The 25,711-nt window shown below is 35.6% G+C and overlaps 2 protein-coding genes and 1 non-coding gene across 3 annotated transcripts in view; 2 read left to right on the forward strand and 1 right to left on the reverse strand.

Moving 5' to 3' along the window:
• Window positions 1–10,734, forward strand: part of LOC146166484 (AP-3 complex subunit beta-2-like) — a 63,584-nt gene extending 52,850 nt beyond the window's left edge. The window contains exons 16-24 of the mRNA XM_083390868.1: window positions 387–536; window positions 634–780; window positions 1,125–1,329; window positions 2,279–2,384; window positions 4,587–4,629; window positions 5,234–5,318; window positions 6,369–6,466; window positions 7,067–7,205; window positions 8,434–10,734. Of these exons, the coding sequence (XP_083246994.1) occupies window positions 387–536; window positions 634–780; window positions 1,125–1,329; window positions 2,279–2,384; window positions 4,587–4,629; window positions 5,234–5,318; window positions 6,369–6,466; window positions 7,067–7,205; window positions 8,434–8,587 (1,127 nt within the window). The 3' untranslated portion in view covers window positions 8,588–10,734. The remainder of the gene's footprint in view (window positions 1–386; window positions 537–633; window positions 781–1,124; window positions 1,330–2,278; window positions 2,385–4,586; window positions 4,630–5,233; window positions 5,319–6,368; window positions 6,467–7,066; window positions 7,206–8,433) is intronic.
• A 2,265-nt stretch (window positions 10,735–12,999) lies between these two features.
• Window positions 13,000–25,588, forward strand: LOC146166487 (uncharacterized). The gene is made up of 12 exons (XM_083388821.1): window positions 13,000–13,114; window positions 13,778–14,032; window positions 14,801–14,968; window positions 16,087–16,192; window positions 17,130–17,238; window positions 18,011–18,300; window positions 19,098–19,291; window positions 21,038–21,184; window positions 21,573–21,752; window positions 22,810–23,033; window positions 23,621–24,601; window positions 24,847–25,588. Exons 1-11 carry the CDS (start codon window positions 13,066–13,068, stop codon window positions 23,831–23,833), a joined length of 1,935 nt encoding a protein of 644 aa, XP_083244947.1. The 5' UTR covers window positions 13,000–13,065; the 3' UTR covers window positions 23,834–24,601; window positions 24,847–25,588.
• Window positions 23,489–23,563, reverse strand: Trnas-gga (transfer RNA serine (anticodon GGA)). Its single transcript has one exon. It is a non-coding gene; the product is annotated as a tRNA-Ser (tRNA).
• Window positions 25,589–25,711: the final 123 nt, after the last annotated feature.

The following is a 25,711-nucleotide window of genomic DNA, read 5'->3' on the forward strand; positions in this document are numbered from 1 at the left end:
CCGATTCAGTGACGTTACGCCTCTCACACTTTACAGGGTTGTAAATTTACGTCTTATATTTACTTATTTTCATGAATCACGAACTTTTTCACATTTCAGGACTCACGAACCGTTTCACATTTCACGACTTACGAAGCCTTCTACTTTTCACGTCTCACGTACCGTTTCACATTCCACGACTCACGAACCTTTTCACATTTCCGACTCGAAAATATTTCACGTTTCACGACTCACATATCTTTTATATTTCCAAATCACGAATCGTTTCACATTTTCGACTCACGAACCCTTTCACATTTCACGACTCACGAACCTTTTTGAAGCTCTTGCATGCCATACCACAACTAAGAAACACCTAACGGTGATTTTTGTATATTTTTATTCAGAAACTGACTCGGATTCATCTGAAGGTGATACGACCGACACTGAGGGTCCGGATTCAAGGGTGAGTGAATCAGATGAAGTTCAAGCTCCCAAGAGAGGAAAGAAGAAGATCGAAGTGAAGACGCCCGAAGTTAAGGACGAACCTGAAAGTGGTAAGCAGAACAAGAAAAATAATTCAAAAAGGTTTTTGTGGTAAGCGGTAAAAGTAATTTAAAATAAATAACAAGACAACCTAATTTATTTCGTCAGCATCAGAATCCTCGAGTGAAGAGGACTCTTCTTCTGAAGATGAAGAAAGTTCCTCTGAGTCGGAGCCGGAGCCGGTTAAACCTGTCAAAAAAACAACGAAAAAGAAAACTCAAAAACACGAAGTAAACCTGCTCGATTTAGACGACTGTAAGTTGCTACGATTTCTGTTAAACTGAAAGTCTTTTAAGTGTGTGTAATTTTTTTTTCCGCGATATCTTACTCAAAGTTTGGGTCACAAAGGGTAAAAAATTGGTGACGCAGGTGCGTTAGGAAAGAGAAATTTATCTATTAACATTATGGTAAATTTATCTATTAACATTATGGTCGGCAAACTGTGAACCGCTGGCTATTTTTTTTTAATATTTCAATTTCGTCATGTATTTGTGTGCCGCGTGATAACAGTACAATCACTGTACTGTAAAAATGTGTCGAGTGTTTTAATATTTTGCTTATTGATGCATCGCATTTTTTCACGCCGCCGATTTTTACAGTCTCCACCCCGTCTATGACGTCACCGGCAGCGCCGACCAATGGCAGCGTCGGGATCATGACTCCGATGCTTGCCGCCGACCTTCGTGGCCTCTCATTGGTCGAGACGCAGTCCGGTGACTTCTCCATGGCAACGGGCGTGCCGACGTCGCAGTCATTCGAGCTGTTGCACCGCGTTACTGGCGGAGGACTGGCGGTCAAGTACAGGTTGGTTTAAGTATTTTTATCGGAGTATTTAACTACTATAAGTGGGTTCTATAGGATTGGGAATGCCCAAAGGTTTTTTTTTTGTTTTAGTTTTACCTTGGTGAGCGCTGAGAAATTTCAAAAGACCGCAACAACCCACTTACTAAGACTAATTATCTGCTGTAGTTCCACCAGTAGGCTATATTTTAAGAGGCCACAACGACCTTGCCTTAAACAACCCTCCCCGTGTAAAAATCTTCGTTTCCATTTTCCTGGTATAAAGACTACTAGTTGCTGTAGTGAGCAGCTCGCATTTTTTCCCACATTTGACTCTAAAATGACGCTACAGTAAGGTTTCTTAAACTGTTATTTCGCGCACCTCCAAAAAACATTTTCATTTCATGAGGTCATAACACATAAGACAAGTAGACTTGCTGTTTTCGGTTACATTCACGAGAAATTAAATTAAGTCTAAATACATTTAAGAAGAGGTCAAAGCGTATATTTAATTAATTTTTTTTTTTTTTGAAAAAGCCATTGTATTTTTAATTTCTACTGAGTTTCAGTTAGGCCGTCATGGACCCCCTAAAACTAGCCCAATTATCCCCCGGCAATCTACGGACCCCAGTTTAAGAATCCCTCCTAAAGCGAGTTTTGTGAAATCATATAACGACTTATCGTATCTTTCGGTTAAAAAAATTAAAACTTTTAGACATTGACCGTAAAATAAAATAAAAAAACTAATTAAAGGTAAATCTACTCTCTTTAAGATTGTTTAAAATAGTAATATTATTAAATTAGGTCTCCTTTTATTAAACTAATAAAATTAGTAATATTTAGATATATGTCTCTTTATAAAAAGTATGTATCCCCCTAATGCAATAAACAGCGGTAAAAAATGCGAAATGCTTTATCCGTTCTAAAAGTGTTAATTTTAATCAACTCTAAAAACGATGTCTCCCCTGTTTAGCTTCCCGCGCTCGCCTTGCATTTATGACGACAGAATGGTAAACGTCGCCATCGAGTTTAACAACACCGGGGATTCCCCAGTTGAGAACATCCACATAGGAGATAAGGTGAGTTAGAAGGAAATTTGTTGCTTTTAAGAAGCAAATCACATCTAAAGCCGTTTTTGCCTAAGTATTCAGTCCTGGCCTGATTCAATTTCATCCATTTTACCAAATTAAAACAAAAAAAACATCTGGAAAAATAATATTTAAAAGTTGAACATACGGAAAATCCCAAGGAGCTGAAAATCACGTGACCTTCGTGGTACTTGCCTTATGTGCGTCTTTATTGCGTCACAGCGAAGCTGCTTTGTGATTGGCTGAAACCGCCGTCGCGGCGAGTATCACAAAAGTCACGTGACTTTTGGTTCCTCATTCTATTCTTGTGTAGCGTCATAGGCAGGTCGGAACCGGTTTCAACCAGCTAAACGATTTGATTTATCTTTAAATGACGCCAATGATTACTTATTTGAGTTTTTGTATTACGGTAAACAAAATGCAGATTTAAAGCGTACATTTCCAACACAATCTTTCGTTTTTAAATGTGTCCTCAATCAATGCCCATAAATGGATATCAGCCTATATAAAATACAGATTTATTTGGTGCGCGCTTCTAGAGTAAGCAACATTTTTATAATAAAATATAATAGCACTTAGTACAGCAGCACTTCAAACTTCAAAATGAACCAAACTTTCCCAAATTACAACTACAATGGCTTTTATTTATCACAGTGTGGTATTTTCTGAAAAAAAGTCCCAAAATTTTATCCCATTACTGTGGTTCCCCACGTTTTTCTCGAAACGTAAAACCAAAATTACTCGCGCAAGATTTAAATCAAGAAAAACCCAGAAAATCGAAACAAACCACTTTTCATGTAATTTAGCCGCAACTTTCCAAACCAGAGCTAAATTGGTTCGAGTTCGAACCGCGAAAACCACTTTATTCACTTCTTATCTTTTCGCATCTCTTGGGCTTTTCCACCAAAACCAAGTACTTGGACGTAAGTTCCCGTTGCATGAAAAACCGCGCGATCTCTGTCTATGTCGTCATTATGCCAAACTGTGACGTCACACACGGACAGGCCCGGCCTCTCAACGTGACCAACATGGCCGCCCGGGGCCATTCGATGAATCTCTTTTAGTTCTCTTTCTTCCGACCGCTCTCTTTTTATTTTAGTTCCATTTCCAATTCCTGCTTCCCGCGATAGAAAATACATTTTGTAGAAACTAAATATGTATTTTTATTATTATTAGGGCGAAATGTATATTGATCCAAGTTTTAGGAAAATGCGTTTTTTTTTCTGTTAAAGCTCCTGAGTTTTTAGATATTTTTAAAACGTTTTTTTTTGCAGATAAATGGTCACGTTTTTTGTTTTAATCTCGTCAATTAGTGAACAAAATAAATAAATTAACGAACGTTGTTCACAGTAAAAAACGTTTCCCAATATAAGACAACTATTTTTTGAATGAGTAATATTTTGCTTACTTACACCTTTTACCCGAAAAAATTACACCTCGTATACTCCTTTTTAGTTTAGTGGAAAGTAATGTTTTACCACAATAATGCGACTTTTGCGATTAACTTGCATTTTGCTTGTGCAAGATAACGTTGTTTCCCACATTATAATTAAACGATAAATATTTACTCTAATTTTGGCTAAAAGTATTTCTACTCGTTGTCTAGTTCGCCTTTTTCGATCAGTGAAGCGTGTATGAAAATTCTGTTTAACTAGGAAAACGAAAAATATGTTTTATTCTTTATAAAACCTATTTTTATGAAGCGACCATCTCCTCAAAGTTCAGAAAAAATAAAATATAGCACAATTATTTGTAGAAGAATTTTACTTTTTAGTTTGCAAGTTGTCATAATAATAAATAATTAAGCGAAGTTCAGCATAACCTTCTTTTAGTAAATTATACACCAGACTAAAATCTTAAAACTATCGCGCATTTTAACGCTTTATATTTCGTATTTGGATTGCTGTGGTGCAAAAATGCTTTACAAATGCCGCTTTCTGTTGCTGCATTGAAATGTGCATGGCTTATTGGCTTAAGCTTGTGCTGCTATATCTGTTGCTTTGTGAGACTTAATCATATCCGCCGGGCATTTTCGTTGTTCGCATTTTTGCTGCTAATTTCGCTAATTTCGTATGCCTTGGGCTTTGCATTGCTGCAAGCTTGCTATATGTGGTGTAGCTTCATTTGCAGCCTGTGGCGTCGGTGCAAGGCGGTACGCGACACGCGACTAATTCTGTCCCTGCATTTTTCTAGAAACTGCAAGCTGGCCTGAGGGTCCACGACTTCAGTCCTATCGGTAAGTTGTGTAAACATTACACTTAAACTGCATTTAAGCTTGCCTTGGGAATAGGTTTCTTGCTTGGAATAATTCTGTGGAAGGTGTTATTTTTGTGGCTATCTACCGCCACAGTTGAACTCGGTTTTGAAAACTTTTTTGTGGCCGTGACCAATTTTGTTTTGTTTCGTACTTTTGATTATTTTGTAAATTAGTAAATATTAATTAAAAACACAATATGTTCATTTTTTATGGGCAAATAAAATGCGTTTGGCGCACACCAAATTTGCAAAACCCTTCTCTGACGGGGGTTTTTATTTTGCCCGCAGATTACATTTAGTTCAAAGACATAACTCTGACTTTAAAAAAAATGCATTATGTTTATTAAACGCCAACTAGGAAACCGATATTTAACCGGGGGTTCCCCTAACGAGATCCCCTAAACCTTCTTTTTAATCTAATTTCGAAAAATAATGCTTTTTTGTACTTCTTACATTTTGTGACCTAATTTTACTAACTTCAATATTTTTTTCATATTTATGTTCCACACCATTGTGGCCCTTATGGTTCGTTGCTTTGTTGGAGTTAGTTTGCAAACTTTCTTAACCCGCTATTATTTGTGCAGGTGTGTTGGAGCCTGGTTGTGCAAGCACCGTGAACCTGGGCGTGGATTTCTGCGACACAACACAACCTCTGCTGTTCGATCTTTGGTCAGTTGATTTAAAAAGCTTATATGGAGAATTATGGTATAAACCTGCAGGAACCACCAATTTTTTTTCATAAAAGACAGGATAACTATTAGGATTTACATTCGAACTTTATGAACATGAATACCATTATACGAAGGAAATCTAAATAACTAAGCAACAAGAACTGTAGCGGGCCTTAATAACTTTTCTTAAAGTTGAAAATTTCAAAAAATTTAGTTTTAAATTGTATGCGACAATATTTCAACTGCACTCTATCTTTATTAAAAAAAATATTAAAGACTATCTATCTTTATTAAAGACTATCTTTATCCAAAAAAAAAACGCGGGCCGCATTAATTTACCCGGCGGGCCGTAAGAAACATAAAAAGAAAAAAACATTTTTTTTTATGTTTTTAGTGTTAACTTTCTGTTATCGCTTTTTCTCTGTACATGTTTGTTATAGACTGTTTCATGTTTTCCACCTTTTATATGCTAAATATATATAGCACTTTATGATTTCATCTCGTATCACATTATAAGGTCTTTTTCCTAGCACATTATAAATAATTTACGTTATACGAATTACTATGCTTTGTCGCCACCATGCGGCTTAACAGCTTTGTGCACGCAGTTGTCCTGTGAGTTATTGTTGGTATTTGACAGTGTTGGTTTTATGTTTCATATGACACACAGTTATCGTCTTCAATATAATGAACTACAACCAAATACTGTTTAATTTTAAATTTATTCTAATTGGCATTCTAAATATTTATTTGCGGTGAGACTTTTTACCAGTTGTGAACTTATGGCAATGCAGTTAGGAAACGTTACGCGGGTAGTAAAACAAAACCTAATTTTTTCAGGCAATTAAAACATGAATATTGATTGTTTTTAAGTATTTTTTAGATTAAGATCGACGATTTGTGCCCCATAACAAAATACAACTTCTTTTTTGTTTCTTTTTTCTTTGTGTTCTATAGTAAACACTTTTTATTGTGAAATTGGTTCACACTTGCATGTAAAAATTGTGCCGATTAGCATTGATACGATGTTTTATTTTTTTCCACACAGCACCACGAAACGCAAGTTCAACGTGAGCGTCAAGGTTCCAGTCGGCGAACTCGTAAAACCCATTGTGATGCCACAAGACGAGTTTGTGAAGCAACAAGGTAACAAACAAATAAACAATAGCCTTTGTTTCATTTGTTATGATTTAAAATCTTGGCTATTTATGTTTGCTCATCACCGAAATCAAAAGTTTAACGATTTAAATTGCCGAATATTCTTGGATCTGCAGATTTCCAAGGATTCTTACTGCAGCTTTCAACAGACTTCTAATTGCAAAGAATATTTCCAAATGACTCCTATTTTATTTAGACTTTGTTGATAACAAATCAATTCTGAATATACTCAATTGACAACAGGCCAAACTGTTTCGTCGACCCGTAAATATAATTACTGTAATCTAAATACATGTAATGCCCCAAGGATATTTCAGTTGCTAACTGTGGGATTTTGGTTGGTTATTTTCTCTCGTTAGAATCGAAATTAAATAAAGCTGGAAATACCTTACTTTGTAGATAAATACAGGCAGTGGAGTTTTAGCGTATTATTTTGTTTTTTAAACCGAAAACGTGATTCCTACAACTTTACAAGTTTGTAGCTAAATCTTTATTTTCTTTGCAATAAATTTGGATAAAAAAATGCTTGGTAAATTCCTCCCCTCAATTTATCAAAATCGTAAAATAGTAAAAGAAATCGTTTTTTAGGCAAACTTGGAGGAATGAACGAGAATCGTGGCAAGGTGCTTTTGCCGGAAGACAACCGAAGCGTGAAGGTCATTTGTTCCAAGGTCACGGAGGTGGTGAACGTGGCACGTGTTCCATCCACACAAGACAATGCCTACAGGTATAAGATGTCTATGTGTATGAATAGCTTTAAACTATAAAAGAAACACAAACATATGTATACAACAGGGACGTTTTCAGAAAATCAAAAATGGGGGTCCCGAATTATTAACTTAGGGAATTCCCCTGTTTTTCGTCTGACGTCAATGGATACTGACGTCATAAAATAGTAACTTACATATTATAATGCACTGGAGGCCTTTAACTGACTAACCGTACCAGTCGATCAATTTAAGACTTTTAAATAGGCAAGGCTAGGCTACGATACAAGTAACGGTGTTATGATTCTTTTTCTACTTGTTCCTCTCTAAGCCTGTTTAGCTCAGTTGGTAGAGCGACGGCCCCGGTATGATCGAGGTCGCGATTTCGAACCTCACTGCAGGCTAGTTTTACGAACAGGATGCAGCAGGCAATGGTTCTGTGGTCGTTTCTCGACTTGCTCCTCTCTGAGCTTGTGTATTTCAGTTGAGCGAACGTCACGGTATGATCGAGGTCGAGAGTTCGAACCTCACCACAGACTAGTTTTACGAACAGGGTGCAGCAGGCAACGGTTCTAAGGTTGTTTCTCGAATTGCTCCTCTCTGGGCCTTTGTAGCTCAGTTGGTAGTGCGACGGTCCCGGTGTGACGAAAGTCGTGAGTTCGAACCTCACTACAGGATAGTTGTTTTGCTAGCCTGAATACAGAAACATTTTAAGGTTAACATTATAAAGCAAAGCGTCCAAACGGCAAAGTGCGGTTTGTTGCTCTGTGGCTCTGTGTGTATGTGATTGTAGGGCGGTGTAATTTGAGAAGTATAGTCGTTTTTAGAATTCTTAAAACTTAACTTTAGCACTCGTGTTACGTGCTTAATTAGCACTACAAAATTATCACCGGTTGCTAATTACGTTCTTATGTATTATACAGGTTTGTCACTATGTGTATTCTTGTGTAATCACAGAATATATAGTTATTGTGACGTAATTACGTATAGTTAATGTGACGTAATTACGTAAAGTTAGTGTGACGTAATTATGTAAAGTTAGTGTGACGTAATTACGTAAAGTTAGTGTGACGTAATTACGTATAGTTAATGTGACGTAATTACGTAAAGTTAGTGTGACGTAATTACGTAAAGTTAGTATGACGTAATTACGTATAGTTATTGTGACGTAATTACGTATAGTTACTGTGGCGTAATTACGTAAAGTTAGTGTGACGTAATTAAACATTTACCCCTATTTTCACCCAGGTTTTCGGGCAAGACAGCGCACGGGGGCTCGTACCTCCTCGTGTCCCTACAGGTGGGTGACGAGGGGAATACCCAGCTGTGCGTGAATTGCGACAAGATGGTCGTGTGTTCGATCGTGTTCAAACAAATCAAGGAAGCACTAGGAAAGAACTGACCGACTTGTGGAGAATATGTAGAGTGTCAGGGTAATCAGGTGCCACTATATAAAAACAACTTGTATTGAAACCTCGATTTTACATAGCCGTGCTTCATCAGAGATCTTTGTAAATGGCCGTATTTTTCCAATTCTAAATAGGTTAATCAGGTAACACTATATAAAAATAAATTTTATTGAAATCTTAACAAGTTTTTGCACAACCGTGCTTCATCAGCCACCTGATTACCCTATTTAGAATTAGACAAATACGGACATTTACATAAAGACAAATTGTATTGAATTAGAACCTTTTTCGTTGTTTTAGTGCAGTGGATGAATTTTTCGCATGGTCGTAACCTCATTTATTTTTTGTGCTATTTTAGTATACATTATTTTTTTTAACGAAAATTACAACAACTAAACAATAATTTTCAACCACAGATTTTTCATCCGTAATGCCATCAAAAATAGATACAAAGCCTGGCAGCAACAGTGTATAAACCGCTATGTTGTGAAGCACAGTTGTGCAAAAGCTTGTCGAGATTTCAACACAATTTTGTTCATATAGTGAACTTGATTACTCTATTTGGAATTAGACAAATACGGCCGTTTACCAAGATATGTATGGTGTTGTGGATGTAGTTTATGTCGGGTTTGCGTTTTGGTGGATTTGTTAACTCTAAAACAGTGGTCTCCAGCCTATGGGTCGCTACCCCATGTGGGGTCGCCTAAACATTTTATGGGTACCCCATCATTCATCAATTCCTGCAGTTTTCGTGGTTTTATTTCGCTTGTGGTTTAAACGAACGTAATAAGTACATCAGAAATGTTAAATCCACGTGTTAATTTAAACTTCTCATTTCGATACACATTTCTAGCAACTGTTTTCTAAACTGGTATATATCTTAAGCGTAATATTTAATCGCTAGTGTAATATGTTTAAAAATTACTTATCGCAAAACAAACTGGGGCTGCATGTACAATTGCACATGCTGATTTCATTTTATATAAATTTTGGTCGGTTAATAAAAAGGTTGGAGACCGCTGCTCTAAAACACACACCAGGTTGCTATAAATCGTTTCAGTAATGTTTATATTTGGTTTATCTCGGAACTTCTTAACCTATAGTGGTCGCGACGCAAAATTGGATGAGTTTGATTTGATAAGGTCGGCTACTATAGTTTCACATGGTTAGACTTATTGAGATTGGTTATAAGAAAGATTTCTCCAAATTGTGGGACAAATGCGAAGGCATGGCTCATTTTTGTTAAATTCGAATTTATTTAGGCTTTGTCTTTTTTTTATTTACCTGCAAAAAATTCAGTGAAGATAATTGGTTCGCCAAAGCTCTGCTGTTATAACCAAGCTTTTTTGGGTCGCCACGAAAAAAGGTTGAGAAATGCTGGTGCAGTACAAACTAACGTTTAAAACACTGGTATACCACAACATGAAATGTTTGTTTAAGTAACATCATCAGTTTCTGTAAGACAAAGTACATTTGAAAGTCATTATGAAAGTAATAACAACGGTAGAAAAGGTTGAAGTCATTATTAAAGTAATAACTAGGGTTAAATATAAAAGTACAGCACATGTGCAATGTCTCCTATCCGATCGAAGACCCCTTTTTTGTACAACGCCGCATTTACGAACAAGTTACACAAAACTTCTACCAACTATTACTAGGAGTTGTCTGCCAATTATTTACTGAACAGAACTTATTAATGAACTAACGACTCAAGGTTTAAGCACTGAATGCACAATAAACTTTGCTAGAACTTTAATAGAAACACAAGAGCGAACTTCAACTAGGAACACACTTGTAAGCTTTTCGCTTGGGTTTGCAATATTTTATATTATTGAACAACCGATCATGAAATTTAACAGAATTTTGAAAAATAGCCGCATTTAAAATTATGTTTGCTGTTAAAACTTTAAAGTCATAATTTTATTTAAAATCAACTTGGTAATTAGTTTCTAAAAAAAACAGCATGGCAGAATTAACATTACAACATTAGTTTATCTTGCCGATAATACCTTCCACACACAATTTGATGCATAATTATATTATTTATGGTTTTCATGTACGTTTATTATAAGACGTCTAGTGCATTTAACGCCCTAATATTAGATTAACATTGCTTAGTACGGCCACCGTTCACATAAACCGCATTTCTGCTTTATGTAGCTTGTTGCTTTTCCTTCACGCATTATCGGTTTATCCTTGTAGTTGTGTCAACAAACGTGCAATGTGCTGCCGTCATTTTCGTCAAAATAAACCAAACGCTGTCATTTTTGCCTCGTGTTTGTGTTTATGAGGTTTGTTTTAAAGTCAATATTAAATGTGTTCACTTGAAACGATAAATACCAAAGTACAGATCTTTCATCAACAATACGCATCCCGTTTGCATACAGCAGTGGTTTTAAACCTGTCTACACCTGGTTCCTCGAGAGCATGTTCAGAAATGGCTAGATCAGAGTTGTTGAACACATAGATTTGTGTATCTTTTGTTGAATGATGATATGCTACTGTAGATCTTCTTCATATGAAGTTGTTTGTATTAACAGGATGCACCAGGCAAAGGTGCTGCGGTTGTTTCTCGACTTGCAACCCTCTTAGCCAGCGTAGTTGGTTAAGCGACGGTCGGTATGACCGAGGTCGTGAGTTCGAACCTCACTGCAGGCAAGTTGTTTTTCTAGTCTGCTCTGCTTGCATCATTGATCGACAAATTCGGTGAGTCTGCGAAGGCTTTCAAACTGCACGTAATTTCCAGCAAAGTGGCTTCGTTTGTAACGAGGTGGTACGCAGCGAAAAGATGTTTCGAAACCAGAAACGTCTAAGCTCCACTGGCCTAGGGTGCGTTTGCTGTTACGTTTAAATAAAATTGGTGGCCTAACCGTATTTTAATTCCAAATTTTAAGCAGGCAATAAAGGTTTTATCATCATTTAAAAAAGTAAATCGTGCATCGAGATATTTACAAGAAAAACGAACCTAATTTATCATCATTAGTGATGTGATTGCATGAGATGAATCTATCTAGAAGGGTTGCTAGCAGCATTTTTGGTAGATCGCCATTGTCGATTGGAATAAGAAGAGTGTGACGCAACAAAGTTATGTGTGACGAGATAAACCGACAAAGGTGTTCTTTGTACTGAGTTCCTTGTAATTGTAGACCGCCCTGCTTTAGCAAGAATGTTGCGGCAGATCTAATAACCTTTTTATAATCTCAGTTTGCAGCAAGATACAGCTACTTTCAAACAATCTGAGTAAAGCGATCAAAAACTAATGGTTCTTACTTTTTTATTTTTTTAAAAAACATTGCTTTAACGCCTCAATTTTTAAAGATATTGCAGAAATAACACACTCAGCGAATAAGTGTTTTTGTTGAAAAATTTTTGGTATTTTATGAATATGTAGGGATGTGAATTTTCAGTATGTTGTTTTGTCGTTTTACAACAGAAACCCCGGGAATTAACAAGCAATTGACCGAATGTTGTTTTTCAAAAGTCAAAAAAAGTTCAATTTTGCACCCGGCACGATATTTTGCGCACGGCACCAAACCGCATGCTGTGCTGTCTCGTGGTTGTGGATCTTAAACAAGAATCAAAAGCCCAGGAAATTTTGACCGCAAGCATAATTCCACGCTTAAATATTTCGGCAAAGTTGCTGATTGTGCGTTCCTTCAATAAACACAAGAAGGCAAAATTATGGAACTCACGCAATAGCTTACCCGCGTTTGTACTAAAAGGTTCTGTGTGGTTAAATCTTATCAGATCGATTTGAATAATTCATAATTAATACCCGTCCCCGAAAAAACTTAAAATATATTAATCCTAATTATAATTATTTACTTTCATACGCTTTTTGGTTAAATGTATTTGTAATCCAACTTTCCAGGATAACAAAAGAAGGCTAATACGCCTACTTTTCTTTAAGAACATTTTAAGCAAGAAATATATAATACAAACTTTAAAAATAGAGCGGAATAATCCCAGAGCATGTCTATAATAAAAGAACAATAAGTTACACCGCTATAAATATATCTTCAATCATGATGTACCTGAAATAAAATTCGTTTAAAGAAGTGCCTTGTTATAACTACATTCTGGTAAAACTCTCATTGGAATTTTTATTAGTAAAAAAAAAGTTGGTTTGACTCTTTTATTGTCAAATTGTTTTGAAATATTATTTTAAGGGCTGCTATGTATGTAACAATTCGGTTAAGGTTAGCAAAGATATTATTATATTAACTAAAGTCAATGCCAAACACTCGCATGCACGGCTGTATATTTAAAGTGATCTGTACTTAGCAATGTTCCTTGTCATGCAACTTGCACGCAGTCACATCATGCAGCTACTGAAGAAGATAAGCGAGATATACAGTTGATACCAAGTCAGGAATGCGCCCCAAGCTAGTAGGGTTTAAGCGAAGCAATATATTTATGCGTCTCTTCTAAGACGAGCAAACATTCGAGAGGTTCTTCAGCAAACTTCAACATGTATTCTGCAATCAACCTAGCGATCGCCGCATGCATTTGCTTGATTGGTGAGTTGAACTGTTTCTTAATTGCAATAGAAAGTGACACATAAGTGTTCAACAATTGTGATCTAGTCCTTCTGAAATTGAAAAAAACGATTGTAAAAAAAAGATTACAAAGAAATATGTTTTTGACAAAAAAACTATTACCATTATATTAAGTTTTATGCGAATCTGTTTTATTTTAATTTGTTATACATCACTTAAATTTATCTTTATTACCAACCTTAACAAAATTATTATTAAAAATTTACTGATAGCAATTTAAAACAAGAAGTAGTTTAAAATGTTTTCTTTCCTTGCCACACATTTTTTAAAGTTGATGGTTAGAATTTCTTAAAAGTCCAAGATGCAAGTGTTTTTATGTGAGAATGCCGCCATTTAAATAATTTCGACAAAAACCAACCAATAACATAAACTGAAAACCTTTTCAGACCAAGAACTAATCTACCTACTATATCTCCTCAATTTAAACCACAAAATTTACATATTTTTTCAAAACAAAAAATACCAACACACTTGCACTGGCCTATACTTTATGAATTAAAAAATATATTATTATTCAATAATGATATTCGCCATAAAATACAAGATCAAACATTTCCTGACCGTCTAACTAACAAACTCGACCAGTCCTTGGTCACACATTTACAAAACATTGGTCCTTTTTAGGCGTGGCTCCCTCCCAAGGCCATTACTATGAAATGATGGGCGGCGCACCCCCGCCCGACTACCTGCAGTATTACGTTCCTGACAACGACCCATACCGTCACACATGCTCGTCGCACCAATGTCTCTCTGGTAAGCGATTATCTATTGGCGGAGTTATTTTGGAGGAGAAAATCGCGACCTCTTACTGCGATGAAACTACAAACTGCACTTGTGTGTCTTTCGACGTGGAATTCCCAATACAAAATGGAGTTTCAGGTTAGTAGCCTATTGTGTGTAAAATAGGTGTTAAATACAACTAAGTTTGTCGTTATACTATTGTATAAATATACTAGTGTAGAGGTAACTAAAACTAGGTCCTTCTTTATAGCCGTGTCTCATTACCGAATGTACAGCAACAAAATTTATGTGGTATTGAAATCTTGATATTTTATAGCCATGTCTTGCTACCGAATGTGCAGCAACAAAATATCCTTTCTTCTTAAAAAAAACCTATTTATCTCATGTCTATCTTGCTTAATAATAAAAGCTTTTTTACCAGCGTTACATGTACTTTTAGAAATTACAAATACATTATGCAGGCGAGTTAAACCTTACTTAAAAGCGAATCAAGCATTTCTGTTTTAGTTATGTGAATAACAGGTTGGAGAAATAAAATTTTAGCTGATGAATTTAATATTTATATACCGATATTGCTTAACCAATTAGCCAATGTTTATTTAACAATTTGATATACAAAGAAATTGGTTTTGAAAACCATAAGCCGCGACGAAAAGTTATAGTAGAGAAGTTTTCGTTCGAAAATTAAATGATGTATATAAAAAACTTTTTTTAATGTTAACTCCTATTTATGGTAGATTTTTTTGAGCCATGTCCCATACAGAATATGCAGCAACGTATTATCCATTCTGCAAATAAATCAAGTTTGTTTAACTAAGTTAATCTTAATGTTTTTCAGCCATTACCCAGTACCGAATGTGTATAAACATAATTTTATAAGTAATTTAAATCTTGATTTCTTTCCAGCCGTGTCTCAGTACCGGATGTGCATGAACAGCTCGATGCAGGATTGTTTATCGCTGGCCAAGTTACATGGACTGGACGAGCGGGCCAAGTGTACAATGAGCCAGTGCAACACTTCAAACTGCAACTCCTTCTCACAACTCGAGACCTGCCCCAAGCTTGATCCCGACGGTGAGATAACAGGGATTAGGGCAGTAATTCCCAAACTGTGTTCCGCAGCACACTAGTGTTCCTCGAGAGATTCTAATGTGTGCCGCGTTTTGTAATTTTGGAAACCTTTTTGTAATTGTGGAAAATAAGTTAATTTGTATCATCAATAAGCATACACGCAAGCATTTAAGACTTACGCACTTTCCATTAAAAAGTAATAATGTTGAGATATTTACATACAGTTTGTCGTGTTGACGGCGATTGTAAAATTACTTTGTGCTGTTAAAAGTGTGCCGCAAAATTTTTAAGATTTTTTTAGTGTGCAGCTAGCTAAAAAAAGTTTGGGAACCACTGGATTAGGGGCTGTATATGGATATATGGTGGACAAAATTAAATGGCGAACATTGATAGTTCATAATACAAATAGAGTTTTCAGAGATTTACCAAGTGGTGGGGCTACACGTTTTTATCAAAGGTAGCACAGTTTGGTTATAGTAGAACAGACAATTCTTTTTCACACTGTTGTAATTAAGTTTATGTGAACTTATATCGTCCGAAAGTAAATTTGCCGTCTAATGAGATAAAAGTTTAACCTGTATTCTTTGGATTTTTTGGTATTTCTCACGCACAATATTTTGCTCTTCGATAATTTTTTTCCTTAATTTTTGAGTAATTAATTGCGTAGCCTTTAAAAGCGCAACATAAGATGTCTGTTTCCAGATATTTAGCAAGGGGTTTAAGCTCTATATGATAATTGCAAGTTTTTTTAAAAGGTAGCAGAATTTGTTTGGTTATAGTAGAAAAAACAATTGTTTTTCACACTGTTGTGAGTTTATTTGACGTTTACAAACCTCAAGACAAATGAGCCGTCTAATCAGATACAAGTATTTCCTTTAACTCTTTCTATTATTTTGTATTTCTTACGCAAAATATTTGTTTCCTGGACAATTGGACCTATTAAATCTAGTACGAAAGCTAATAAACATTCTAGAATAATAATAAAATACTAGACTTAATTAAAATAACCCTTAACTAAACAATATAGCTTCAGGCTTGACTGTAATTTCCCTGCATATTGCAGTTTTCATAACAATATCTCTTCGTAACTGTATCTTTTCTACATATACGGTTATACGCAGACTTCCAGCTGTCGCCTAAATGCAGCATGAAAGAGTCCTGGCCCATCTTGCGGTGCTTGACACCTCTTGCAGTTGGTTACCCCTACACAAGCCTATCCACTTGCATGTAAGTCCAAACAATACTCAACAAGAATATGTAGGGTGTTAATCTTTATAAAATTGGAGATCATTAAATCTTAAGAGCCTAATAGTTGGAGTTTGTAGTAAGATGTAGTAAGAATAAAAAGCCTAGGCTACAGAAAGTAGGTAACGTTTTGTGGAAATTTCGAACATCACATTATGTTGAAAATGAATAAAGTGATATTCAAAACTTTTAAAATGGTACTTCCCTCTGTATTGACTTTTATTATTAAATCAAAAAAATTATTTTTGTCTTTTAACCACATAAATGCAGTCATTTTTTTAATCTGAATTTTGTTACCAGTATGTATATATAAATTTTTTTAGCCCAATCGTGCGTTTCATCGCAGCATCGAGAATAAAAGTTTCGGGAACTTAAACGATATAAAGGCGTTCTTTTGTCGATTAGTGTGAATCAAAAATATCTTGGCAAAGGAGTTTTTTTATTGCACTGAAAGCAACACCTCTCCAACCTTGAAATTAAACAAAACGATCTGCGTGGTGTTTTCAATGTTTAGAATTAACTTTATGACGTTACGTTTTTACGTAAAATTGTTACGTCATTGAATTAATTTTCATCGCCCCCCAAACAAAATCCTAGACCCACGCCTTGTTGACGCTTGCTTATATGTAAATAAACTGCATTTATTGAAAAAAAAATTAATTGATACGATAAATAAATTTTAACAGCACTTAAAAAAGCTGGCGAGATTTCGATCGTTTGGGGGCTTTATTGTACGCTGATTGAAATATAATGTTTTTAAAGCGGGTATTTAAAACGGCAAAATGGGTAAAAGGGCAAATATTATTAAACATGGGACTGTGCTTTGCGAAATGTGTGCATGAATTAATCTAGTATAGCTCTTTGCAAAGAACAAAATACTATAAGGTTTACTGTAGGTGTTTATTTTTAATTTGCACAGGTCGAACATTGATCAGGTGTATTCTTGCATTCGTAACTTCACCGATCACTGTTTAGCGGGAAACTGCCTTGACATATTCACAAGTATTGGTTTGCGACAATATTACAAGGTAAGTTTGTATGCAACGTATATCAGCTGCTATTAATGAGCTTATAGTAAGTTCAGGAAAAAAAATAGCGCTTTACATTTTGTAATGTAATACCATGTTTTTTACTCCCTTCCTTTATGTTTTACGTAGACCCTTAATTTGAGACATAGTGCTTCAAATTTTAATTCAATATCCATTTTTTTAATTTATAGCTTTTTAACATAATCCACGCCATTTTGCGTAGTGAATTAGCATTTTCACTTGTTGACATATTTTCATTAATCTTAGTTCACTGCCTTATTCTTAACCTAGAAATCAGGTGGTACTGTTGAACTACAAATTGTTTGTAATGTTGACAACCCACCTGCTACTTCGACCTGATTAAATACGGTTTTCCGATAACTTGTCAACATTACAATAAGGCATGTCCGGTAATATCGGTCCGCAGCCGATACCTGATGCCAAGTTGTAGTATCGGTGCCGATTCTTAAACAAATTATTGTAGGAATTTTGGTAATATTTTGCGATCAGACTCATGACTTTTTATCTTTAAAAAAAATATATATAGTTTAACAATTTGAAACTGTAAAAATTACCTTCAAGTGTTGCAATTTTATTGATTTTAGTTGTTTAAGCATGGTAATGACGTCATTTAGTATCGGCACCGGAATAAAATGCCAAGTATCAGACATACCTGATAACAATGCAACTTGTCGTTCAACATTCCCCCTGACTTTCATTTTTTAATGAATACCTTGATTTTACCTCAGTATCTTGTTTTGTTTGATCGCAGATGATCGTTTCGAATCAACACACAAACGTTACTTCTTTGTTGAAAGCCTTTGGACTCACAGAAGCCAACATTCAACAAATACTCGGCTATGCTTGTCATGTTAAGGGGAGTCCTGAAGAAAGGGAGATAAAGAATGCCATAGAGATCTGCGCGTACAGCGACCAAATGTTTTACGGTATGGGGACATATTTTCCGGCTTGCGACGCGAGATTTGTTTATGACATCACAAACGTCGCAATCAACTTGGTGAAGAAATACTTCACGCTCACTTCGCAACAAGAAATTTGCGAGTAAGTGTTTATTGTTAATTTGCGAGTTTATTGTTAATTTGCAAGTCAGGCTTTTTGGTAATTACGCACCTGCGTGCATGTCATTTTGAAATCCTTTCTTCGCTACATTTTTTTAGGTTTTTAAGTGCTATCAAACTCTATGCACTTCAGCTTCTTGAATGCTAATTGACTTTCTGCTCTTTTATAAATTGTAATGCTTTTAGTTAACTCGTTTATAGAAAATGATTTTATGTGTATAGAAATGAATTTTGGAAAAACACGACAGAATTATTGATTTTTGTAGTTGATTTTCCTGAAATATTCTCTGTACGGTTGTTCTCAGGTTATCTAATAAATCGTACTTATGTTTTATTTTCCGCTATTAGCACTTTTGATTTTTGCAAAGAGTTAATGGTGGTACAAAAATCTGAAAAAAGGTAAATATTTGTTTAGGACGGGAACGTCCGTAACAGTGTACCGATAACTAATTATTTCTTGTAAACAGTGTTTTTTTACATTTACTTTAAATTATTTAGTTGCCAATTTGGCCAGTCGGGGTACCGAAAATCTATTATTTATTTTTGAGGGGTGCCGTAAGCCATACAAGATTGAGAATACTGGACTAAATAGATGTATTTAGATAAAGATTTTCCTATATTTGCGCACGAGATCGTACTATAACCTCAGAATTCCGAACGTTACTCATTTTTGTGACTTTTTTTTGTAATGTTACTTAATTTTTGTAATCTCTAAAATTTTCATGTGTTCCGGTAACATAGTACTCCACTATTAGCGCTGATTAAAGGACTCTCTTGTAGGTTTGTTGAAGACAGCATGGAATACGCGATGCACGCTTGGGATGCACGGTGCAGTAAAAAAACGCTGGCGGGCTTCTTGAGATCCATCTTGGACAGATATGATCCAGGCTTGGCAGGAGCTGTTATGAAGGGGGTTGACTTCCTGGAGAAAAATTGGAACACAATTCCAGCAGTTTTGTGTGGAAAGAAGGAAGGTAAAGCCTTTTTAAAACGAAAATTGTCAAACAAAAAACGAAATATTACATATGATTTAACAATTTAGCCTTTTTGAGATTTATTAGTTTTTTGGAATAAAGCAGGGGTTCTTAACCTTTTTTGTATGTTTAAAAAAAAAATGAAATATCAAATTTACCTCCAATATGTAAAGTAGTCCTAATTCATTAAAAAAACAAAAGTAGCAAATTACATCAGTTATATTCAGTGCGACGGCTGCCCTTTAATTGTGGAAACAAGTTGTTCAATGTCTGGTAAAGTAGTAAATTATGCACAACAAAATATCAGATTCAACATGTTAAGTCGGTTTTAGATTTGATAGTAAACAATGCAGAGAAGCCGTTTTACATAGGTTATAGTTAAAGAAAACGGAACCAGAATATTCAGTCTTTACTACATATCATTGGATTTATCCCCTAAAGGCCCGTTTCCACTACAGCTGCACTGAGCTGCGCTGGGCGTTATTTGCATTTAAATTCTATTGTGGCGAGCGTTTCACGCTTTGCTAAACTCAAACCCCGTTCTGCAGCTGCAGCTAGCTTAAAGTTACGCTTTGGGGCGATTTTCACGCTTTGCTAAACTCAAGCCCAGTGCAGCTATTGAAACACATTACGTTTTGTTACAAATTTTACGCCAAGCGCAGCTCTGCTCCGCTCAGTGCAGCTGAAGTGAAAACAATTTCACGCCCAGCGCAGCTGAAGTGAAAACGGGCCTTAAGACGAGGAAAAAATTTATAAAAGGCTGGATTAAAGACATACAAATATCATTGTACGAAGAATAATTGTCTCTCCTTCTTATTTGTTTTAGTTTGCAGTGAATTAGAATTGTCAAAAAACGATAATTTAATAATTCAGCGCACCTATTAGCAACGAAAAAACGATTGTTTTGCTTAAAACGATTTGTTCAACTAGGTTACTCCTAATGTTACTTTATCTTATATCCCCGATTTTCAGAATTATAAATTGCAAAGACTTTGTAGGTTGGATCAAGTTATCCTAAATCTTTTCTAACGAGGACCCCCAAAATAATATTTTAGTTCGGGTGGAACATGGTCGGCATAAAGTTCTTAGAGATGACGTCATCAAACAAGTAAACGTTAAAAAACTTCAGTGGTCGGTCAAAAACTGTGTAATTGGAATGGAGTCTAAATATATTCAAGTAGAAGGCGCCGAAGCTAATACACTATCATTCCATTTAACCTTTATGGATCCCCTAAAACTATAGTCCACGGACCTACAAGCGTTACACAGATCCCAGTTTGCTTCCTAGGCAAACTACCACCCACATGTAAACATCAATAGACTTTTAAATGCTTTTGCCATAAAGCTTAGTTCGAATTATCAAACACGGTTATTAATAGAAATTAAACTTTTATTTTTAACTTTAAGGTTAATGTTGACTGCTATATAAGGTTTATCCAGTGGTTCTCAACCTTTCAAAAGTCGTGGGCCCTTTCCATTAGCACTAAACACTCTGTGGTACCCCTTGTACACGAATTCGAAAAACACTTTTTAGAACATTGTAAAAGAGGTCTCTAAAGACATGGCGAAAACCAAAAAATAGTTTTGAAAGGCTTATTAGTAAACTAAGCCATGTTTATGCCCCCCGAGGACCACTCCGTGGACCCCCATGTGGGCCAAGGGCCACGGTTGATAAACGCTAGTTTAAACCTTGCTGACTGATGATGGTATTGATATTATTGACCTTTTGGTCTTTATATTTCCCAGGAAAACTCCCGCCAGTCATGAAGAGCAAGATATGTTTCAGTGGAACCATAACGGCCGACGAAATTAGAATATATGGAGGACACAGCGCAGAGTATTGCCCTATAAACGGCCAGTGTGGAGTCGCCTATGAAGAGTCCAATCTACAAAGTATGTGGAAGACTTTTACGTTTTTGGTGGAAAACGTATTGGTTTGATAAACTGATACATACGTTATTTTCCTGGTAAATAGATGCGTTTTACTTATAAAACTTATCTTCTTTTATTGTGACAAAGATACACTTTTTTCTCGTTAAATACACCTTAATTTTCTGTTCTTGTTAGAGCTTTCAAAGCCGCCGTGTTTATATTCAGAAAAAAAAAGTTTCAAATCGCTTTTGTGAGAAGTTAAAGTAAAACATTTCTACAGCTTTCACTAATTTTTTTATTCATGAGGCTTATTTTGTTTGTTTAAACAAAACTGCCTTTTTATCCAATTTACAGTAAAAAACCCTTCTTGAATAAATCCAAATGAAATCCATGTTTAATTTTTCCTCAGGCACCACCACACATCGAGGTTGCGTGAGCTCTGGTCGTATGATTGACGTCTGTCCAATCCCCGTGACCAACACTAAAGGGAACAGAAACAACTTGGTCAATTGCACTTCAACCACTTGCTCGCGTGAAATGTGTAATCAACCTCTAAGTCACTATGACTGCCCCCTACTTAAACCAGACGGTAAAAATTGGTCATTTCACTTGATGGTAAAATTTACTGTTTTCAGTTTACGGTGAAATTTGGTCTTTTACTTGATGCTAAAATTTTCTCTTTTACCTTTTGGGTAAAATTTACCCTTTTCACTATATGGTAAAATTGGTCTTTTAACTTGGCGGTGAAATTTACTCTTTCTACTCGATGTTGAAATTGGTCTTTTAACTTGGCGGTGAAATTTGGTCTTTTACTTGACGGTAAAATTTACTCTTTCTACTCGATGGTAAAATTTGGTCTTTCAACTTGACGGTAAAATTTGGTGTGTTACTTAACGGTAAAATTTTCTCTTTCTACTCGATGGTAAAATTTGGTCTTTTTACTTGACGGTAAAATTTGGTCTTTAGGTTTAGGCTAAAATTTATTTTTTGTTTTTGAAGTATTGTTTGGGTTAAATTGTAGTAAAACAATAGATATGAACCGCTGTGCTCAAACAGATTTTGTAAAAACAACTTTTAATAAGAAGATCTTTGAAATATCACTATAAGAAAAACAATATGCAAAGGCTTCTTCAATGAATTCAAACACAATATAATTTAAACATTTAATTAATTCCTATTAAAAAACTTTCCATTGGGCAGTAATTATCGCTGATACGTTAAAAGTATTGCATTCTAATGAAAAAAAAACGAAAAATGAACTGTTGTCGTGCTAAACAAATAAGATTTTCATGATGTAGGCTATTTACATGTAAAATTTACAACTTGTTGCTACGTTGAGGCCCGACCATTACTGGTAACTTCAAATGATTTTAAATCTGAAAAAAAAACTGGTAACTGTTAAATGTTTCGGTTAATATAACCTAGCTTAAAAGTAAACCTAGCTTAAAAGTAAACACAGCCAATGAGCTAAAAAAATAAAAAAAATTTAACAAATCTGATTTATTAAAAACCAACGAGCAACTTTTTCAAATACCTTATTGACAATGTTATGAGATGAGAGAATTTCTGTAAGAATCAAATTTTTAAGTTTTATTTTGTCGAATGTCAAGCTAAGATTTAAATCTAATAACATTTGATATTTGCAGAAGTCCAAATTACACCAATGTGCACTCTCGAGTCCAAACTCGACGCAGTTTTATCCTGTGTAAAACCACTGCTACAAGCCTATCCCTTCTCTGACTTGAACACTTGCAAGGCGAAAATGGCTGAGCCCTTTAACTGTGTCCGCAACATTGCCTTGGACTGCTACTCAAGGGTTGATTGCTGGGATGTATTCAGTTCTTCAGATTCAACTTATGACGTTTACCGGGTATTACTTTGTATTTGCTCCCAATAACAGCTTTACATATGTTGGCATCTTATTCATTGGTGATATTTTTTTTCGTATTGGAAATTTTGCCCAAAAATTATTGAAACAACGCAGCGCTTGGGACTTAAAAAACACTTAAAACTTTACGTGTTAAGGAGACATTATTAGTTAGAAAACGACCACAGCCTTAATGATTGAACAACTGTGATATGTTTTTCTAAAGTTCGGTTTTCTAAAGTCGGTAACACAAGTAATAAAAATACACATTGCATCTAGGGATGTCAATGATGCAAGCAAGGCAGGCTAATAAACAACTATCCTGCGGTGAGGTTCGAACTCATGACCTCCGGTTATGCCAGCACGTCGCTCTAACAATTAAACTACTCAGGCTCAGAGGTGAGCGAGTTAAGAAAGAACCATAGCACCGTTTCCTGCTGCATCCTGTTTGGAAAACTAGCCTGTGGTGAGGTTCGAACTCACGACCTCCGGTCCTTCCGGGACCGCCGCTCTACCAATTGAGCTACACAGGCTCAGAAGTCGAGAAACAACCAAACGCCAATGCTACATTCCAATGTTGTTTATTACAGGATCTGGTGTCAGCCTTCAAGATTTCATCAAACGTAACAGCTCTTGAGGAATACTACAATAGAGGACCTGAAGCTTATTACGTGGCACTGACTTGGACCGAGTCCCTGTGCCTAGTTGTAGATAGTCATATGGCTCGGAAAGCCATAAAGATGCTGGATCAAGCACCATCAAGTTTTACCTTTTGTAGGTACCTAGGGATGTCATGTACTTGAATAACAGGGCTGTGTAGTAGGTTAATGACAACTCTCGTCCGATTCTGTCCAAAACATTTAACCCGGCTTCGAGTCTACAGCCTGTATTTCACACATTTACGTAGATAAATTAAGGTGGATATTCAGCAAACCACTCATAGATGCATCATATAATTAACCCCCCACAATACGTGGTTGGAAAATATTGTACACATGCTATTTTATCTGTATAATTCACATTTTCGGCATTTTTGCAGCTTACTAAACCTCGGTTGCTCATTATTGAAATTTGGTACTTTACATGCGCCTGTCAGACTCGGGACTCTTTTTCTACGTAATCTTACTCGAGTCCCGAGTCCGACTGCAGTAAAATAAACCGATTCCGTTAAGTCTCGCGTCCGAATTTTTTTATTTAACGTGAATAAAGTAAATGATTTTAATTGATTAGATTAAAAAGTTGATTAAATGAAAATGCGTAATGCTAATGCTAGGAACGTTAGGAATTCAATTTACCTTCTATTTTAGTAATATTTTCTCAGAAACTTGCTCTTAAATATATTTTCCTTTGGATTGCAAACAATATAGCAATTAATTCGATTTTTTTAACAGCATCGATGGTACCATATAGTCATACATTGATATTTCATTTTAAACAAGTATTTTTGTTGCAGTCCCAAGCGATTATGGCATTGAACTGTGCGACAAGGATATGTTGAACGATGTGTACACGTGGTCTCTCCAAGCAGCCAAGCAGTTCTTCAAGGCAAGAACGCAAAAACAAGTGTGCACGTAAGTTCACAACGATTCAACCAGCAAACTGTAACAGAAATAACAAAACGCCAGCCTCTATTTTAATAACCTGCCTAAACGCACCATACTTTATGTTGATTAGGACAATATGACGCAGGCTGGCATATTTATTTACCAAGCTGTGGTTTGGTTAACCCTGCAGACTTTACCTCCTATTCCGTAGCTTGGTGACCTCTGCTTTAAAATACTTTTACTTAAATGTATTCACCCATTATGTTTTAAAGGTTGTTCAATGGTATTATGGACAAAATTTCCACCGCTTACCAGAGCCGATGCGGCACCAAAGAAACCGCTGTGTTCTTTAGTGGATTGCTTAAATACATAACAAGAAGCTTTCCTGATGTTTACAAGACAGTAATAGTCGCCGAAAAGCTGATTGCTGGTTTCCGTCTTCAATGCGCTTAAACCACTTTATGTTTCATGGTTATTGGGATAGTATTTTATTTTTGAAGTGCCTTAATTTAAATTTTTATGTAATTTGTGTGACTAGCGCAGTGGTTCTCAACCTTTTTTTCTTTCGTGGCCCATTTTCGTTGCACAAAAATTCTGTGACCCAATAAATTTTCATGAAAGAAACAACTGTAAAATAGGTTTAAAACAAAAATAGCACAACATGTTTCAAAACAGATTATTTATTTAACCGTGCATTAGTGAAATACTTGCGGCTGAAAAATAAATTTACATTCCTTCTAAATTCCTTCCCAAGCCATTATTTCTGTAAAATTAAGTGTAGTGACATAAATAAAACTTAATTCTTCTTTAAATCTAGCTTTATCAAATTGGTCTGTGGCCCACTCAAAATGTTCCCATGACCCACTAGTGAGCCATGGCCCACTGGTTGAGAACCGCTGGACTATAGCGCTTATTAACCTTAACAAAAATTGATAGTATAACACATTACCTTTCATAAACAATTCATGTTTGTGTATATCGTTTACCATGTAATATAAAGGCGAGAAATATGGTAATTGGTCAAAGTTCATGGTTGTTTAGATTAGAAAGTTCTAGTTATTTAAATGCTTTACCGTGCTTCAAAGCGGTGTTTCTTAACCTTTTTTGTGGCGACCCAAATAGGAAGTGCCAGCCAAA

The sequence above is a fragment of the Ascidiella aspersa genome, chromosome 1 (genome assembly GCF_963924565.1).
Source record: "Ascidiella aspersa chromosome 1, kaAscAspe10.2, whole genome shotgun sequence".
Taxonomy (NCBI): Eukaryota; Metazoa; Chordata; class Ascidiacea; order Phlebobranchia; family Ascidiidae; genus Ascidiella; species Ascidiella aspersa.

Excerpts from the sequence above, each read along its gene's own strand:
- LOC146166487 (XM_083388821.1), top strand. The coding sequence starts at position 13,066 with ATGTATTCTGCAATCAACCTAGCGATCGCCGCATGCATTTGCTTGATT. Across the intron at positions 16,193-17,129 it reads ACAAGCCTATCCACTTGCAT|GTCGAACATTGATCAGGTGT; the intron begins GTAAGTCCAAAC and ends TAATTTGCACAG. Across the intron at positions 23,034-23,620 it reads CAACTTATGACGTTTACCGG|GATCTGGTGTCAGCCTTCAA; the intron begins GTATTACTTTGT and ends TGTTTATTACAG.